Source organism: Haemaphysalis longicornis, unplaced genomic scaffold (assembly GCF_048455015.1).
Source record: "Haemaphysalis longicornis isolate Haplotype H1 unplaced genomic scaffold, Haemaphysalis longicornis Haplotype H1 scaffold_9, whole genome shotgun sequence".
In the NCBI taxonomy this organism is placed as follows: domain Eukaryota; kingdom Metazoa; phylum Arthropoda; class Arachnida; order Ixodida; family Ixodidae; genus Haemaphysalis; species Haemaphysalis longicornis.
In genome coordinates, this window is record NW_027526460.1 from 127,387,678 (window position 1) to 127,405,812 (window position 18,135).

General features: G+C 49.4%; 1 protein-coding gene across 2 annotated transcripts; it reads right to left on the minus strand.

Annotated features, from left to right (window-relative positions):
* Positions 1–253: 253 nt before the first annotated feature.
* LOC144151910 (glutathione S-transferase Mu 2-like) lies at positions 254–13,436 on the minus strand. 2 transcript variants are annotated; one of them, XM_077683076.1, is made up of 4 exons: positions 13,258–13,436; positions 8,046–8,259; positions 4,217–4,408; positions 254–550 (listed from the first exon to the last, which is right to left on the minus strand). In XM_077683076.1, exons 1-4 carry the CDS (start codon positions 13,350–13,352, stop codon positions 359–361), a joined length of 693 nt encoding a protein of 230 aa, XP_077539202.1. In that variant the 5' UTR covers positions 13,353–13,436; the 3' UTR covers positions 254–358. The 2 variants fall into 2 exon arrangements, with proteins under 2 accessions (XP_077539202.1, XP_077539203.1); XM_077683077.1 differs by lacking the exon at positions 254–550 and adding an exon at positions 2,914–3,056.
* Between the last annotated feature and the right edge of the window lie 4,699 nt (positions 13,437–18,135).

The window sequence follows — 18,135 nt, forward strand, 5'->3', positions numbered from 1 at the left end:
GAGGAGAGGATGAGAGGCGCAGCTGTGCGGACAACGCCGGACAGACGCAGGAAGGACAGAGGGGTGAGCATGAGATGCGTTGCATCTAAAATGCAATGAACAAGTGATTCCATCAGTAAATATGTAAGGTACAGGTGAACTTGAACACAGAGTAATGAATAGTGAAGCCAACAAAAAAATGTTTTGATATGAGCAGTGGTTTAGAAGGCGAAATGGGGGACAAACCTTTTTAGTAAATCGACAACGTAGAAGATTTGATAAAGAAAACGGTTTTTTTTTTCAAACAAGCACGAGAAGGTCCGGTGTTCCGCAGTCACTTTTCATGTTCGCCGATCTCCTTTTCTTAGATGTCCTGCGCTCAGCAGTCGTCGGCCGGTGGCTTGTGCTGTGGCCCAAGAGCTTCGGCGAAGGGGCTGAACACTGGCCACTTCTTGAAACGGTCAGAGGCCAGGTATTCCTTGACTTTAGGCAGAGAAGCGACGCGCTTGCAGTACTCCTCGAGCTGAGGGTAGCCCTCGCGGAACGTGCGCGGGCCCAGGATCTTCACGACCTGCGTTGTGAGCAAAGGAACTGATTTCCAACTCACCGTGCCACTAGGCTTGCTTCACTGCGAAGTGCTCCCCACAAAATAATGTCTCTGATACAATACCCTCGCACCCGCCGCGGTGGCTCAGTGACTAAGGCGTTGCGCTGCTGAGCACGAGGTCGCGGGTTCGATTCCCGGCCGCGGCGGCCGCTTTTCTGATGGAGGCGAAAAGCAAAAACGCCCGTGTGTACGAGATTTCGGCGCACGGTAAAGATCCCCAGGCGGTCAAAATTAATCCGGAGCCCTCCACTACGGCGCGCCTCATCGCCTGCGTTGCGTCGGCGCGTTAAACCCTACAATCAATCAATTACAATACCCTCGCTGCTGTCACCACTGGCGCGAAAGAGGGGTTAAGGATGATAAATTGTACAGGTTAAGACAAGTTGACATGAAGGATTGAGGGGGGGGGGGGGATTTCTGCCTCTCCTAATGGCTCCAGATCACCATGACCGAACCGTTGGGCCTAGTGTCATTACATCTAGGTAGCACAATCTTTTCATGACATGGTAGGCAGCGAGTAGAAAGTGCAATAACACCCGATAGGAGGACCGGTGGATTGAAGTGGAAGAGACGAGCAGATAATTCCCGAAGATCGTGGTCGACGGCACACACGAGACAATGGGCTATTCCAAGAAGCAAGCTGCACAGTATGTACAGTCGTCCACAGGCTTAGCTGGAGCATCACATTTGACTTTAGGGTGTAATATCTCGAAAGGTCCTAACAAAAACTCTTCAAACGAATGTGGAGGACTTAAGAGACCATTTAAACTTGAAAGACATGCAGCAGTTGTAACTGAGTTACAAGGAAAGCTTGTAGACGACTTCTTCTTTATTAAACAGGCACATGCATAGTTGATTTACACAAAGTATTTACAACCTAAAATTCGTCGCAGCTGAGATCAGGGAAAAGAGTTTGGGCAGAGGTCAGCATCCATTGGGGCTCCCCTCTCTCCTCCGAAACACCTGACTGCTCGCTTTAATCACCAAAGCCTCGCCAATCGAAGGGACGTCACAATCTGACAGCAAGGAGGGCCCACAAGAGGGCACCGATTGGCCACAGCACCAATAAAATCTGACAGCCGTACTTTTTCCAGAGGATGAATGGATAGCGCTGAAGTCTGCTAAGCGGGGGTAGGGGTGAGGAGGGGGCTTTTTCGGCGAGGTCGCCAGTGCCACCCCGCGCAGCGAGGAGCCTCTGGACCACCGAGTCCGGATCACTCACCACCGCCACCCATTAGGAAAGGGTGTGGATGGGTGGAAGGGTTCGGCCGGCGCTCCCAAATTTGGTGGTGGAAGGTTGCCTTGAGGCCGCAGATTGAACATGTAGGTGTGGGAAACACCAAGGGGCGGATGGGGTGGTACAAGGATGGGGTGGGCAGGGATTCGGCTTACCGTTCATCCGCGTGTAAGGAGGGGTGCGGGAGGGGTAACAGGTGACGAGCACATTTGAAATGGTTGGTAAGATCCTCGAAGCTGAGGAGTAGGTCTCGGGAAAGACCGCATAAGGTTGCAGGCAGAAATCAGCCGCGGTCGCTGCAGCTGCCAATGGGTTTTATCAGCGCCGGTGCACTGCCACCGCGCGATTCGACGGATTAACAGGCATGGCAAACCGGCAGTAGCGGAAAATGTGCCGCTTCATGCTGGGCCAGGGCACAGTGCGATTGACCTTCGAAAAGGCTTTCGAGCTGCTCAGAAGTCTGGCCACCGGTTTGTCAGGAACGTAGTGCAGCAGTACGCACTTCAGACGTTTCAAGATAACCACCTCCAACACGTCAAGAGACTCGTCATCGGTGTTGACGTATTTCTTCGCGATTTCATAGCAGTCTAGCAGGGGCGTGTCCTCTACACTGCCAGAAATGCAAGCTGGCTCAGGCTGTTTTGTGTCCGTCGCGGAGCCACCAACGTCGTGGCGGCCCGCCTTCCGAGGTGACAGAGAGTTTCTCGGCGAAAAGAATCGTCCTGCTGAGCCTGGGTGAGCCTACCCTACCCCACCCCCACTCGATATGATACCGGCCTCTCGAATAAGGGAACCAGTTTTATTAACCCCAATTAGAGCTCAAGCACTAGCCATGATCTCCTGAGTCGTGGCACGGGTCCATTTGGATTCGGGTGACCCCCTTGGCGCACACGCGTTGCTAGCGTTACCATGGAGCGAGCTTGCCTCCAACCCACAACGCAAAAACAGCGCGTTCTTCATTCTCGGTGCAGGGCAACACGCAAACGGGTTTCGATTTCGGCGTGCGAGATGCGCTGGCCTCCAGAAAAAAGGACGCAACCACGCCTGCTACCGGTGTATAGAATGTACTAGTGGTTTTTCCCTTGTAGCTATGCCCGGTGTGCCGCAAATGGGCTGCGCCGCTGTTTCCCCGTGCATTTGCATTCACCAGGCGAAGCATCCCCTTCAGAACTGGCCGGGAGGAACAGCTGGCTTGTCAAAGCGTGCCGGCGACAACGTTGGTGTTCTCCGATACTGCATGGGAAAAGCACGCAATGGCAGTATCTTCCTTTTTTTTCTTCTCCTCCCCGAATATTTGCCAACCTTATAACCGCTTTCCCCTTATTTCAACCGTGTTGACCCGCTACCCGACTACAAGTGCTTCTGCGGCGGCCGAAATGCTTCTTCTACAAGCTACTACCTGCTGGATTGTGCCGAAACACTTTCTGGTGGCCCGATTTATGTGCGTCATTTACCGCAGACTGGTACCCTGACGTGCCACTGGACAGCACCTAATGAGTAAGAATTATCATATAACTCCTGAAGTTTGCCGACGAAAGCATACCAGACGTCTTGCGGCAGTGAATCTGACCTTCACGCTGTCTGTGCCTGTCCCTGAATGTCACGAGTTCTACCTTGCATGAGACGACAACCGCTACTGTAGCGGAAGAGCGACGCAAGGCAGACCTGGGCCATGGCTAACCGTAACGGGGCTGATACTTTAATGGTACAGCGAGCTTGTTCGTGATGATGATAATGACTGGCGCATGCCCAGAGGGAGATTTAACAGCTGTCACCGGCGGCTTTTGTGAGGGGCCCGGAGCCTTCGTTCGTGATCATCTAAGACATTAACTCCGCGGTTCGGACTTGAGCTGCAGAATAAAGTTTCATCTCTCTCTCTCTCTCTCTCTCTCTCTCTCTCTCTCTCTCTCTCTCTCTCTCTCTCTCTCTCTCTCTCTCTCTCTCTCTCTCGCTCTCTCTCGCTCTCTCTCTCTCATGCGCTTGCGATTGGTGTACCCTGTGTATTTTGCATGTGTTGTACGTGGCTGTACTCCACAACGCCGTACTCATCCTTTAGTGTTCAGTCTACACGTGTTCGCGTGTGGGCACGGAAGCCACTTCCGTCTTCCGGTGAAATGCTCGGTTTCATTGCGCGTTTCTATGCTGTGCGTTCCTCCCGTGCTTGTGCGGATGTTGATGTGGCGTCCATATGTAACGGTGAACGTACTGAAGACCAGATGGCGGAACATGCGAGAAGGTGGAAAGAGACAGAAAAAAGATGGCACGGCAATTTCAGATTTAATGGAAATAATTCGGCTCGCTCTCATTAGCGGTAATAGTGTGTCAGTGCAAGAGGCCTCCGTACTGCATCACAAACAACAAGAGTGAGGATGGTGATGATGACATGCACGTACCTGCAGGGTCTCGTAGAGGAGGAAGTCGGCGTACGTGACGTCCTGACCTGCGCAGAAAGGGCCGTGCTTGGCCAGGTACGACACGAACTGCCGAAGCTTGTCGGCGACGATGACTAGAAATTGTTTCCGCTTCTCCTCCGAGTAGCCCGGCTCGTAGCAGAGACGCAGAATGGACTTCATTACGTCAAATGCCTGTTGACCGTACACCAGAATATATTTACGGGTGTGAAAAAAAAACATTAGTTGCGGTTCTGAGGCCATGCACAATACGTTAATATATATATATATATATATATATATATATATATATATATATATATATATATATATATATATATAGGGTTTGGAAATGAGGGGCTCGTTAGAAAATACAGAAAGAAATGCCGGCAGTCTACAACGCCAAAGAGGGCATAGGGGAATGGTTAGAATATTTTTTTACCGTTCGTGACGTTAAATTATTATTTTTATTAATCACGTTAGAAAGAAAGAAAGAAAGAAAAACACGCGCCCAGAGTGGGGACCGAACCCACGCCTTTCGATTAGATCTCGAATGCCTTACCAATTCGGCTATCTGGGCGACTGTGTTCTGCTTCACTTTCTGGGGTATTTATATTTACCACAACTGTATCTGACGCTTGAGGGTGGTAGCCAGCGCCACTCAGACTACACGGGGAGAAGGGGACCTTCTTTTCTACCCCCGGGGCGTGACGCGAACGTCTACAGCCTGTCATAAGCGGGTAACTGGCGGGAAGCCCTCTTATGCTACCTTGGCATCAAGGCTGCCAGAACCGAGGCCCTCGCTAAGCTTTCGCACGATAATAGGGTTTGGAAATGAGGGGCTCGTTAGAAAATACAGAAAGAAACGCCGGCAGTCTACAACGCCAAAGAGGGCATAGGGGAATGGTTAGAATATTTTTTTACCGTTAGTGCCGACTGCTGACCTATCTCCCTCTCTCTCCCTCTCTCTCTCTCTCTCTCTCTCTCTCTCTCTATATATATATATATATATATATATATATATATATATATATATATATATATATATATATGCAATACGAGCTCTGTTTTGGTGAATACTCCCTGTCGAACTTGTTTTTTTTTGTGCGCTCACTTCTTTAAATATGAATGGATGGACAGACTCGTGTCCTGGTTGAGTACATAGAAATGCTTACGCATTCAACAAACGACACGAAAACCATGCTGGAGTTCGGCAGGATCGTTTGGTTCCGATTTCTGTTACATTTGGTAGGCCTGCGTGCAAAATGTTGACCAATAGATAGTGTTGAAAAAAAGATATATTCGTTATGGGCGAAGCAGCTTACGGGCGCGGGCTGTCGGCGTTTCGTGTTGTCGTCTCGTGTCGTCACAGTAAATCAAGTTGTCGAACTATGGTAAAAATCAAGTGTATACTGGATAAAACCGGTTTAAAATAAACTAACATGATTTAAACTAACATAAAATACTGAAATAATCAGGATTTATTTGCGTTAATAGCAGAAATTTGTTAAATTCCATCTCGAAATTGGTTTATAACGCCAGTTTTTCTCCTGTAGAGCATACTTCTTAGCATGGTGTGGCGTGTGACTCGAAGACAGCTCTTACGGCCACTCTGTCTCTCATTTATTTGCTAAATCCGGTTCAACGCAAAAGAGGGCGCCACCGCCTCAGCAAGCGCGCGATTGCTCCTCCTACCCGCGCGTCTCCGGCGCCCAATCAGCGTGCGCCGTGTGACAAGAGAGAAAATTACAATATTTGAATACACTTATACACTGCATGCTTCGCCCCTCTCAAGGGTTCACGATAGTGGAGGTGACTCGGGACTTTTTTATAAATCCTCGTCGTCCACCTCGGGTCTGTGAGCTGGTTTCTTCAAATATGACTGGGCGGACAGAAGGGTTTCCCGGCTTAGTGCACACGGAAATGTTTAGGCATAAAAAAAGTGGCACGAAAACCATTCTGGGGCTCCCCAGGATCGGTCGGTGGACGACATATATCAAATGTGGTCGGCCTTGGACCAAAACGTCGACAGAGGTACAGTTTGTAGAACGGTATACTGTCCGTACTGTTGACGGCAACCGAGGCCCACCTACTACTAATTAAGGATATATTAGCCGAGTTCCGTGAGCATGGCTCGCGCCGAGTGCGTGCTTTTTACCCAAAGTAGTCGCTTGTTCTTATGTGTCGCTGTTACTTCTGTGGTATGCATAGAGTCCCGTTGCAAATACGCTTCGTTGTGCTGGCACTCACTACGATCCCTAAACACAATTATATATTTTTCAAATGAACACGTTACAGGTGTTGGCTGGCCGAAGCCACGCAAAGGCTTGTGGGGCCATGCCGGGCAGTTGGCTTCACATATAGATACACAAATTTTGGCACATGTCGTTAAGGAGAGTTTTGCGTCTTTCCGTAGTGCTGCCGATAGAATTTTTTTAATCCACTTGAAATGCAGTCATATGGTCGCAAAGAAAATAGGTTTCTCAGAAACTTGCCACTAGAAGTAAAACTCGTACTGGTCCAGGAAGGATTTTTTTTTATTGGGGAAACACAATGCTAAAGAAAGCACAATAGCAAAATAGATCACATAAGACATGCGCTGATGTTCTGTCCTTAGCGCGGTTTTGTTTCATGCTCAAACGTTGTAACTTTACACACGGGCCACAACAAGCCTTTGTGAAATTTTCTTCATTTCCGAAGCTTCTAAGAAAGCTATACAGTTTTTCTTTGCAGATGTACGGAGGCGTTACATTTTTCCTTCGCACAAACATACTCTACTTTGGCAATTTCCCCCCGAACTGGTCGACCCATTTTTGGATTAGTGCGTCCAGCCCCCCCCCCCCCGCTTCCCCCCCCCCTTTTTTTTATTCTGGGGGGGGGGGGGGGGTCCTGAAAAGCAAGGCTCGGTCCGAAACGCACGCATTCCTGTGGCTTTACAGGCCCGAAACACGGTGTTTCTCGCATGCCTCTCACACAACGCGCAGATCGTGCGTTGCGTTTTAACTGCCTCAGTGGTCGTGTTTTCTGGCTTAAGCAGTGGCATTGGCTGTCTGTCGCTACTTTTGTTGCCCACCAATATTCACATTTAGTCGCCGTCATTCCCATTTTATCCTCTCTTTCCCGTACTCGACGCCGGGCTCGCTTAACAGTCCATCTTACGCTGAGACGTCGGTCGACGGGTGCGTCGAAGGCAGGAGCCGGCGAGGAGCTGGCGCTTCCCAAGCAACTCGGCAGGGAGCTGCGCGAAGGCAGCGCACAACCGCTGCCAGTTAAGCTTGAAGTCCCCGATCTCACCCTGTCGTTCAATGTTCTACTGCCGCTCTCCACGGGTCGACGGGCCTTTTCTTATCGACATGAGCCACCTACTGATCAAGAAATAAATAAATAAATAAATAAATAAATAAATAAATAAATAAATAAATAAATAAATAAATAAATAAATAAATAAATAAAAATATATTCTCATCCATGGCTTGGCGACTTGTGCAAATGACCACGGGCACCAGATTGATTGCGTATGCAGTCACTGTTACCCCTACCATTTATTTCGACAAGTGCCACCGGTGTAAGTCTGGGCAGAGCTAGCAGACATGTTGTAGGCCTGACCAGAGCCCACAACATCAGGAGTATACATAAGAGTAGGAGGCCATATTGCTTAGTTCCGACCGAGCGGATTAAGTCTGGGCCATTCAGCAGCCGAAGACGCCTCCAGAGCCCACGAGCTCTAAGCCGACGTCTAATGACTGGTTGTCACACAATAACGTCATTGCTCTCTCTCTCTCTCTCTCTCTCTCTCTCTCTCTCTCTCTCTCTCTCTCTCTCTCTCTCTCACCGTGAGTTCGAGCACCTCGACCCGTTGCCTAGTATCTTCGTCCTTTGGGGCCAGCCCATGCTGGCGGCCCAGGTAGCGCAGGATGGCCATGCTTTGTGTTATCCGCACATCTCCATCGATGAAGTACGGCACATTAGGGAAGTCCAACTCGAGCTCGTACTTCTCCTGCAGCCACTCCTGTCGGGTCGGCTCGGGGCCGCTGCCGAAACCATACCTGTAAAGATGTATTAAAGCAAAGCTTTCTACCTCTACCAGCCCAACGGTTTTTTCGTGGCGTGCGGGACAACAAACTCCCAACGCGGCAGAGGCGGCGGCAAGAGGGGGAGGGGGGGGGGGGGGGCGTTCACTCAACTCACGGAGCACACTATAGATGACGGGGCGAGTTTACCCAGCGTTCCCAACGCAAGTGCCTGCTTGCCGGCGGCGGTGTTGGCGTAACGGCTTTGTCGTCTGCTCTAGCGACGGTTGTTTTGGGCTTGTTTTGGCGCAGCTTCGCGTCCATTGCGTGCTTCCTTCGCACGGCTTGATTAACTTGTTCGACAGCACCTCCTGGGTAACCCGGACCCGAGAGAATTGAGTGGTCGTACAGAAAAGATACGTTAAGGACTGGTTTGGAGGCCGGGAAAACAAAGTGTAGAGACCACGTACAGAAATATGGCCGCTAGAGAAACGCTACCTTTTGCGCACTGCTTGCCACGAATGGGACTCCGTTTTCCAAATTGGTGAATACCAATTCGGTTGTGTTTTAAGAGGTATTACAAAAGGCGAAAGGAGCAACTCATTCTGATAAAAAACCCGCCGCGGTGGCTCAGTGGCTAAGGCGTTGCGCTCCTGAGCACGAGGTCGCAGGTTCGATTCCCGGTAGCGGCGGCCGCTTTTCTGATGGAGGCGAAAAGCAAAAACGCCCGTGTGTGCGAGATTTCGGTGCACGTTAAAGATCCCCAGGTGGTCAAAATTATTCCGGAGCCCTCCACTACGGCGCGCCTCATCGCCTGCGTTGCGTCGGCGAGTTAAACCCTACAATCAATCAATCAATCAATCAATCAATCAATCAATCAATCAATCAATCAATCAATCAATCAATCAATCAATCAATCAATCAATCAATCGTTCTTATAAAAAGCGATTAGAAAAGTTCCCTCAGCTTTCTCGCAATTCTCGCAACAACCCGAATGCGATTTGCGTGTTTCAAAATCCCACTCTCAAAATAAACTGGCTATTTCCCCTCCTGTTCAAAATCCCTCCTCTCATATGCGTGGCCCCTCGACCTTCTGCCTCTCCTCAGCGAAAACGAGGGTTGGGTCGGCTTTTGTTGGCGCCAACACCAACAAAGTGGCAGTGGCTGCTGTGGGGCGCACAGCGTACAATACGTGCGCGGGGACGTACAATGAGTGCTCCCCTGCTATAACTGGGGGGAGGTATCTCCTCAGGACTTAGTAATCGGCCCGTATTTAGGCCGCGTCTTCAAGGTGTAAGTACCCTGCTATTATAGATTGATTGTAGGGTTTAACGCGCCGACGCAACGGAGGCGATGAGGCGCGCCGTAGTGGAGGGCTCCGAATTAATTTTGATCACATGGCGATCAATGAGTTCAGTACATGCGGCTAACAATAGAGGAACGCTTTTTTTCTGCGCGTCTTCCATCTCCCCTGGTAATCAGACTGTTCACGCGCCATTAAAAAAGACGGGTGCGTTCGATTTGTGTTCTGCAAAAATACGCAATGGTTGCGCATTATTTTTGTACTTAGATAGAAAGCAGCAATGAGTGGTCAATAATGCGGGTATTGTGTTGCAACGTTTTTCTCGCTGAATTTTTGTTGGTATGAACATGATTTGTCGGAAGTGTATGCAGGTTAATGGTCGAATCAACGCTTTCTTTCAGAGTTTGCGTTAACTGGCCCAAAAGGCAGGCCTTGAACCATACATGTGCATGCTTATTTTTTAAATTATAGGTTCCCGATTATTGTCTCTGAACTGAAAAGATTATTTTGAACGTATAAGGAACATCCCTTTGAGCGCAACTTTCAAGTTCTTTTCTTCTCCCACCGAGCCGTGCGCGAAAACAAATCTGTGTAGTGACTAGAACCTTCGAAGTTCTTCTTTCGTAATCAATTGTTGTGCACCTAAATGTGTATGTAGCACGTTTTTTCGGATGGTGCAGTATTGTATGTCTAAATTTGCATATGTCATATTTTTGCTTAGAGTCCAATCGTATGTACAGTACACGAGTGTAGCACATGTGTTCTCATGACCTCGAATCAAAGACGTCCTCATACGAATTTTGAATAAAAAAAGCAAATAGAATGTTTGCGTAACGCTCCAAATAATACCGCGACAAAGACAACAATTCGACACCAGAAAACACACTATTACCTGCATGTTTTCTTAGTTCAATTATGAAACACGTTACCGTGCATACATACCCAACAACGGGCGGCGGCCATTCCGAGGCATCGGCTGCCACTCGTCCAGCTTTCGCGCCTGGTGCCATTACCGAGTGGTCCATGAGGCAGCCACCGGCGGCAGGCGCGAAAGTTGGGGTAGCGTCGGTTGCTGCCGCCGACAAGCGGCGGCCCGGCTGCCGCGGGAAAATGACGTCAGCGGCGTCCGCGACGTCACCAACCTCCTTTCTCCCCTCGCCACACGATAAATGCAACGGGTTTCAGACGCCACGTACCACTAGGGGAGGATTTGGCGCTGTTGGCGCGAATGACGGAGGACCACCGTGGATGCTACAGAGGCCGCGCCGTGGTTGTGTCTTCAAGCGGCAGCTACCGATTGTGCCTCTTCCACCAGCGACCGCTGTTACTCCTAAAAAAATTGGGCCCATCTCCCCGCGAGGGGGACTCGAGTAAATGCGTCGCATAGGGGGTGGGTGTATTGCGTTAACGTTTAGTGTTTGGGGAGTTGGTGGTAGTGAATGCGTTGTATCAGCAGCTTCTTGACGTAGTTTGAGTGAGTCAAGGATATAAGGCGAGTTCGTAGCCTCCCATTCTGTGTCGGCTTTGTGGCGCAGTGGGTAGAGCACCATGTACATTGCGTTCCACCGGCAGGGTCGAGGGATCGAAACCAGGCGCCGGATAGTATTTTTTTTATACAGTGTAGGGGGAGGGGTGCGGACTACGACTACGGACGTCAACGCGGGTGACATCGTGAGTTACTGAAATGCTCTGCATTTAAAATACTACGCTTAGAGCGGAAATCTAATAGAAACACTTGCCGTTTATACTGACAGCTTTGCAGACGACAAAATCGTCGTAGCCGAAATTATTTACACAACGCTACACTTGAACGTGACTTGGCACATTCGTGTGCTTATTTCCCACTCTTAGCAGAAAACATTTCCGCAGCGGACAGCTTGGGCGCCACTCTCTGCCTGAGAATGCTGAGCTCATTTCGGAGGTGCAGGACAGATCCCCCACCATCCGCAAAGGACAGGGGGCTGACAGAGTCATCCTTGTCTGAAAATCTCCCATTCTGTCTGAAAAAATTCGTGGATTTCATGAGACAACTGCCGAAGGTTCTGAGATCCAAACAATCTGACATTCAAAATGGAATCACGTCATGGAGCGTCTCGAGCAACAAGCGCGCTCCCGAAACTTCAGTGAACGTTGAGTGTTGTTTTTTCGCACGCAATTATGGACTGAAATGAGGTACTATTTCAAGCTACAAATCATTGAGATGTGTCTGGCTTGCCATGGCTTTTAAGCTTTTATTTTGTTGTCGATTCACCCTGTGTTTTACGTAAACCTGTTAATATAGCTCTTGTGATGGTAGTTTTCACAAAGAAAATAACATTGCTTTCCTACAGCACAATGCTTGCCCGCTGTTTTTACTGCAAGTCAAAAATTCGTAGTAAAATATTCTGCTGAAGTAAATACGAACTGAAACTATATCTGCCTAAACGACAGTATTTGATGCCTATAAATGCCTAAATGGAACATTTCAGTGCCTATTATAGCGCGTAAAAGGTTGATTTTTCGCCCCCAAAGTTCCGGCATCTCGCGAGCACCTTTGCCACAAGTACTCTAGAGAAACGCTCCCCGTAGACGGATTCCGAAGCTTAAGTAACGTCTGCGACAGATCGTGGTTTCAATCCGACCTCACAAAAGGCGCTGTCAAATCGTTTCCCACTGCTTCTGGAAGCAATTCCCGATAATTTAAGATAAGCAAAAAAAAAAAAAACACGAGACCCACGAAACAAACAACACTAATCTTAATGTCGCTACAGTGAAAGGGGAGTTTATTTTTAGTATAGGATGGGGAATCCTGCGGAGGAGTATAGTACACGGCGCTCTAGAGATCACCACAGAACCTTCTCCCGTTTGCAACTATAAGGAGAAAATTGTGCCTCCGGAAGGATGTGTTTCACCTGATGTAATTTGCGAGATCCAGACCAGTGTTCTTTTCTGTGTTTTCTAAGCAGAAACCCTTAATGAACAAAAACCTGACGCGACAACAAAAACCCCGAGGTCACCGAAGCATTCTTTATAAATTTTGAATGCGAAACGATCAATGCTGCTGCATTCTTTTTGGAGTTTCGCGCTGCGATCGAGTAACATTTTTAATTGTTGTTGTGATGGTATGTTTTGCAGCTTTTAAACTTGACCAGTAGGGGTTACTTTATGCATGAAGTCTTAAATAAAAAACCAAAATTCCAAATTCTCGCTTATGAAAAAAAAAAAGGCAGCTTGCACCAGCGCGTAAGACTTGAAGGTAGCGAAGCTGTACTCAACCTTCACGACCATCACGAAGGTTGAGTCCACGATTGCACCCGATTTGCTTCTTCTTCGCTGCCGACACGACCTTTACTCCATCATTGCTGCTAAAAGTGTGAGCTTCCTTCATTTTTTGGAAGTGATTATCATTTGACACCGCATTGGACGGGCGTACGCTTTCAATTGTCTGCTTCGTTCCGGGCGCAATTGTTGCCACGGTTACGGCGAACGCTGGAGTGTTTCTCGTTGAGCTCATTAAATAGTTCTCTCTCTCTCTCGTTGTGAGCAAGTGTTGTCGCCATTACGGCGAACGCTACAGTTTTTTTTCGGCCAATCTGCTTGGCTGGACAAACGTGAGCCGGAAACGCTGGGCGGTCGTCGCGAGGCACGCACAAACCAGCGCTCTCCCATTTCTTGGTATTCTTAACTGCGGACACGAAGAATTACAATTTGCTAAACAGCTTCACTGCTAAAAAGAAAAAAAATATATGTACCTCTTGTCTTCGTAGGTGACCCCAGCGTGCGCCAGTAGGTAGCGTATGGATTCGGCCAAGGCTCGACAATCCCAGTATCCGAGTACGGGTACCATGGCTGGTTTTCTCGATAGGGTAGCAATACACGCAGTGCCTGATGCCGCCAGCACGCGCGTACCACTTTGTCCAATGGCGGGACCTTACGCGCTGGGACCTTGCAGCGATAAGCGACGCAGAATCTCACAGTCAGGACACGCAATTGTGCGGAGAGGATCGCTGGGCCATTGTCTCCTCTGCCATTGTCTCGAAGAACGTTGAGCGCGTTTTATCTGCTAATGAAAGGTTTCGTTAGAGTGCTCTTCGCCAAGCAAGGCGGTTGGCTTTGCTCTGTACAGGAGCTCTGATTGGATGTGCAACCACTGAGTCGCGAGTATTTTTAAAGACGATAGTCTTTCTTGGGCCACTTACGCAAACATTGTGGTCCTTTTTTTTGTCTGCCTTACTGACCCTCGATTCAACCACCCGGCCAAAAGTTAAGAGAGAGAGAAATAACGTTTATTTGTCCAGTTTGTGGAGGAGACCTAGACCTCCACCCTAGGCGTCGGCCAGGAGCCCTTGGGTCCTAGCAGCGTCTTCGGCTAACTGGACGGCCCAGACTTGATCCGCCGGGTCTGAGCTGATCAGTACGGTCTCCCACTGCTCATTACTGCTAATTTTGCGGCTCTGAAGAGTCGCCTAAGGACATGCCCATAATATATGTGCAAGATCGGTCCGTTCCTTGCATCTCCGACATTTATCTGAAAACTGTCCAGGATAACAATGACTATACTCGACGGGGTTCGGGTACGAGTTCGTCTGAAGAAGCCGCCAAACCACAGATTGCCTTTTACTGAGGGATGGATAAGCGGGGGGGTAGCGGGCTCGTTCAAGCCGGTAATGAGTAGTCAGCTCCCTGTAAGACACAAGCCTGTCTCTGCCCGTCCAGCGAAGCGAGTGAGCGTCTGGGTCAGAAGTGTCGACGCCAGCTCGGTCGGTAAAGCCTCGAGACGCATCGTGCGCACGCTCGTTTCCGGCCAGGCCCGAGTGGGCCGGTGCCCATATCAAGTATATCTTCCCGTTCCGCTCGTCATGGGATCGAGATTTTAGGATTTGGGACGCCTCGGGTGAAATTCGCCCTCTCGAATAATTTAAAATAGCCGACTTAGAGTCGCTAACAATGAATTTAATTTTTGGAGAAGCGTCATCGCCAGGGCGATGGCCGCCTCTTCACCAACCTCTGTGTCCGTCGTGCGGACCGAGCATGAGGCAATTGAATCCCCACGGAAATTGACCAGTGCGAGGTCCATGGCGTCGCGAGCAATGTAATCAGCGGCGTCTACGTATACCACGTCCTCTGATTTTTCATATCTTTTGTGTAGGGCTTTGGCCCTGGCCTGTCGCCGCTCTTGGTTATGTACGGGGTGCATGTTTTTCGGTAGCGGTGGTATGTACATGAGATCCCCTATTTCCGCTGGTAGGTCTATTTTGGCTCGGGGTATCCCTGCGGGAAAAATGCCAAGCGATTTGAGGATCTGTCTGCCGGGTAGACTCTGGATAAGTCGCTCCCGCTGTGACAGCCTTTGAGCTTCGATAATCTCGCTGAGGGTATTGTGAAGCCCGAGTGCCTCGAACCGTTCGGTTGGAGCTGTTAACGGTATCCCTATGGCCTGTTTATAAGCCCGCCTTATCGTGGCATTTAGCTTGGCTTCTTCATCGCGTTTCAGGTGCAGGAATGGGGCGACATATGTTACTCTACTAATGACGAAGGCTTGTACCAATCTCACGAGGTTGTGTTCTTTCATCCCGTGGTGTCGATTAGCTATTTGTGAGATCAGGCGAGTTGTTTGGGGTACGCTCTTTTCGAGAGCGAGTATGGTCTCTGAATTGTGTCCGTTGGCCTGGATGCGGAGGCCCACGACTCGGATACTTGAAACTGTCGGGATGCGTTGGCCTCCGCATGTAAGGAGCTGAATGTCCGGAGGTACTGAGTCTGTCCGGCGTCCCCTGCTAGTCGGGCGATAGAGTGGAAGCGCTGATTTCTTTGGAGAGCAGTTCAGGCCACGAGGGATCACGTAAGTTTCTATTACCTCTATTGCCCTTTGTAGTGTGTCTTGTATCTGTCCGTCACTGCCACCCGGAACCCACAGCGTGACGTCATCTGCATACAGGCTGTATTGCAGGCCGTGAATGTTAGTTCGGGGAGGCCAATCATGGCTACGTTGAACAGGAACGCAGAGAGGACAGAGCCTTGCGGCGTCCCCCTGCTCCCCAGTTCCAGCGTGTCCGACTGAATACCCCCTACGCTGAGCTTAGCCGTTCGGTCCGAAAGAAAGTTGCTAACGTAATCGTACGTCCTGCGGCCTAGACCCAGTTTGGTTAGGTTTTCGAGGATGACCGTGTGTCTTACGCAGTCAAATGCTTTTGTGAGATCAATTCCAGTATAGCCCTGGTGTCTAGTGGTGAGCAATGCGCTCCGTCTATGATGTCATGTTTAAGTCGAATCATCACGTCTTGTGTTGAGAGTTTCGGCCGAAAACCGATCATTGTATGTGGAAATAGGCCGTTTTCCTCCATGTATTTGTTGATTCTGTTGGGATCACGTGTTCCATAAGTTTCCCGGCACATGAAGTAAGAGATATAGGTCTTAAGTTTTCTATCTGGAGCTTTTTGCCTGATTTGGGAATCATGACTAGCTTCGCGGTTTTTCACTGGCCCGGGATTTGACCCCGTTCCCAGCACACGTTAATGTATCGGGTTAAGGCCTCGACAGAATTGTTGTCCAGATTCCGTAGCATTTTTTTTTGTAATGCCGTTTGGACCCGGGGCGGAGGGGTTTCGCAGGTTGTGAATGGCACCTCGTACTTCGTGCACCGTGAGGGGGCGGTCCATGGTTTCGTTCCCGGTCCCTGAATATGGCGGGAGCACTTCTGCCGAGCAGTCCCCTATGTACTTCTGTCGAATTGTTTCAATTAGCTCTTTGTCGGAACCTTCAAATCTGTGAAGCAGAATACTCAAGTTGTGCCTTTGCGTGGTCTTGCTACTTTCCGGGTCAATGAGGTAGCGGAGAAGATTCCAAGTTTTGCCGCCCTCAATAGGGACATTGAAAACTACGCCAATCAACTGATGCGGCAAAACTGGTACAGTACATGCGACAGCATGGAATCCCAAAAGTTGAAAAAAAAAAAAAAATTCTTGCAGGAGGCGTCTATATAGCGAAACCATGTACGAACTGCTGAATCTGGTGAGAGTGTTCATACTTGTCAACATTGCTGATCGCAAAAAAAAAAAAAAAAACGCTAAGCAAATTCGAGGCGAGGCATCAATACAGAAGTGCTTTTTGCACTTTTCGTTTATTGAAAAATACACGCCTGACCGCTTTTTGCGATAAATAAAAATATACGTCTTTGACAAAATGTTTTGGCACAAAAATGCAAAAAGTGCTCGTACGCGACCCTAGCGATCCTGCCGGTAGGCATTTCAAGAACTGCAATAGTAACGAAAAGTTCCAGTAGATGACACGCGGGCAGTGGAGAGAGAGAGAGAGAGAGAGAGAGAGAGAGAGAGAGAGAGAGAGAGAGAGAAGAGAGAGAGAGAGAGAGAGAGAGAGAGAGAGAGAGAGAGAGAGAGAGAGAGAGAATAAACGTTTAAAAGAGCAAACGGGGGTGGCTGAGCCGTCAGCCCGTCACTCTGGTGGATTTACGGTCCAGGTACCCTTGGGCCGTGGCTGCAAACCTGACAACGCGAAAAAAAAAACTGGATTGTTTTGAGCAAACATCCACCGTGTTTATCGCGGGAGGAGCAAAACGGGAAGGGTGAGCGGTGAGAGGTGAACGGGAAAGGGAAGAGAGGCACTTACGTCACAGGGGCGGCGGACGACTACCGTCTTCCGGCGAAATTTGCAGCGGTGTGAGCAGATACGCGTCCAATTTGTTCTTAATGTGCAGTATTCTTTCCGAACCCACGTCCGGCAAACTTATCTAAAAGATAATTTCGTGAAGCTAGTAAAACTGTAGATAGAAAGTATATACATTGGCATCCAAATAGCGTGATATACATAACTCGATCGTTTTGCAACTGAACATTCAAGTACGTGACGAAAAGTCCACTACAAAATTTCATGGCCTCAAAAGTCTGGGCTCTTATAGAGAGAGAGAGAGAGAGAGAGAGAGAGAGAGAGAGAGAGAGAGAGAGAGAGAGAGAGAGAGAGAGAGAGAGAGAGAGAGAGAGAAAGACTTTATTCAATGCCAGCAGAGGGGAGGTCCGGGGCTACGCAGAGCCGCTCCCTCCCCCCGACGCGTTTACGTCGCCCTCGGGACTAGGCCCTGCCGGCGTCGGCGAGAGCGGCGCGCGAAAGGTACTCGGGAACTCGTCCCTTTCCCCCCCGTCGGTGCCTCTCTCCGCCTCTGCCTGGCGAGAGCAGCCTCGAGCTGCTGGACGGCGAAGGTTTGTGATGTCAGGTCCGGTGAGTTCGCGGCACTGACGATGGTGTCCGGCAACCGGCCGTAGAGGTCGGCTGCTTCTACAGGATGCACTGCACAGTCCCACAGGATGTGGGCCAAAGTTGCGCGTTCACGCTCACATACACTGCACAAATCACTGACATAGACGTCCGGGCACACGTGGCGTGCGATAATGGTGCCAGCACCTGTTGTGCTCTTGTGTTTTAGCTGAAACCTGATTCAGCTTTCTTTTTTGCTCAATGACATTACGTTGCCGTCTATGAACGGAGCCCCGAGCGCTAGTAGTTGCGAGGAGTGTATGCCCGTGTACATGCTACCGGAACATCAAAACCTGAACACATAATCTATAAGAGCCGACAGTTACAGACACTATCGGCTATTATAGATTATGTGTTCAGGT

What these genes read in the sequence shown, in the direction of transcription:
- LOC144151910 (XM_077683076.1), bottom strand. Translation starts at nt 13,352, where the DNA reads ATGGTACCCGTACTCGGATACTGGGATTGTCGAGCCTTGGCCGAATCC. An exon ending in GTCACCTACGAAGACAAGAG is followed by an intron (nt 8,260 to 13,257) that starts GTACATATATTT and finishes ACATCTTTACAG; the next exon opens with GTATGGTTTCGGCAGCGGCC. An exon ending in TCCTCTACGAGACCCTGCAG is followed by an intron (nt 551 to 4,216) that starts GTACGTGCATGT and finishes CTCACAACGCAG; the next exon opens with GTCGTGAAGATCCTGGGCCC.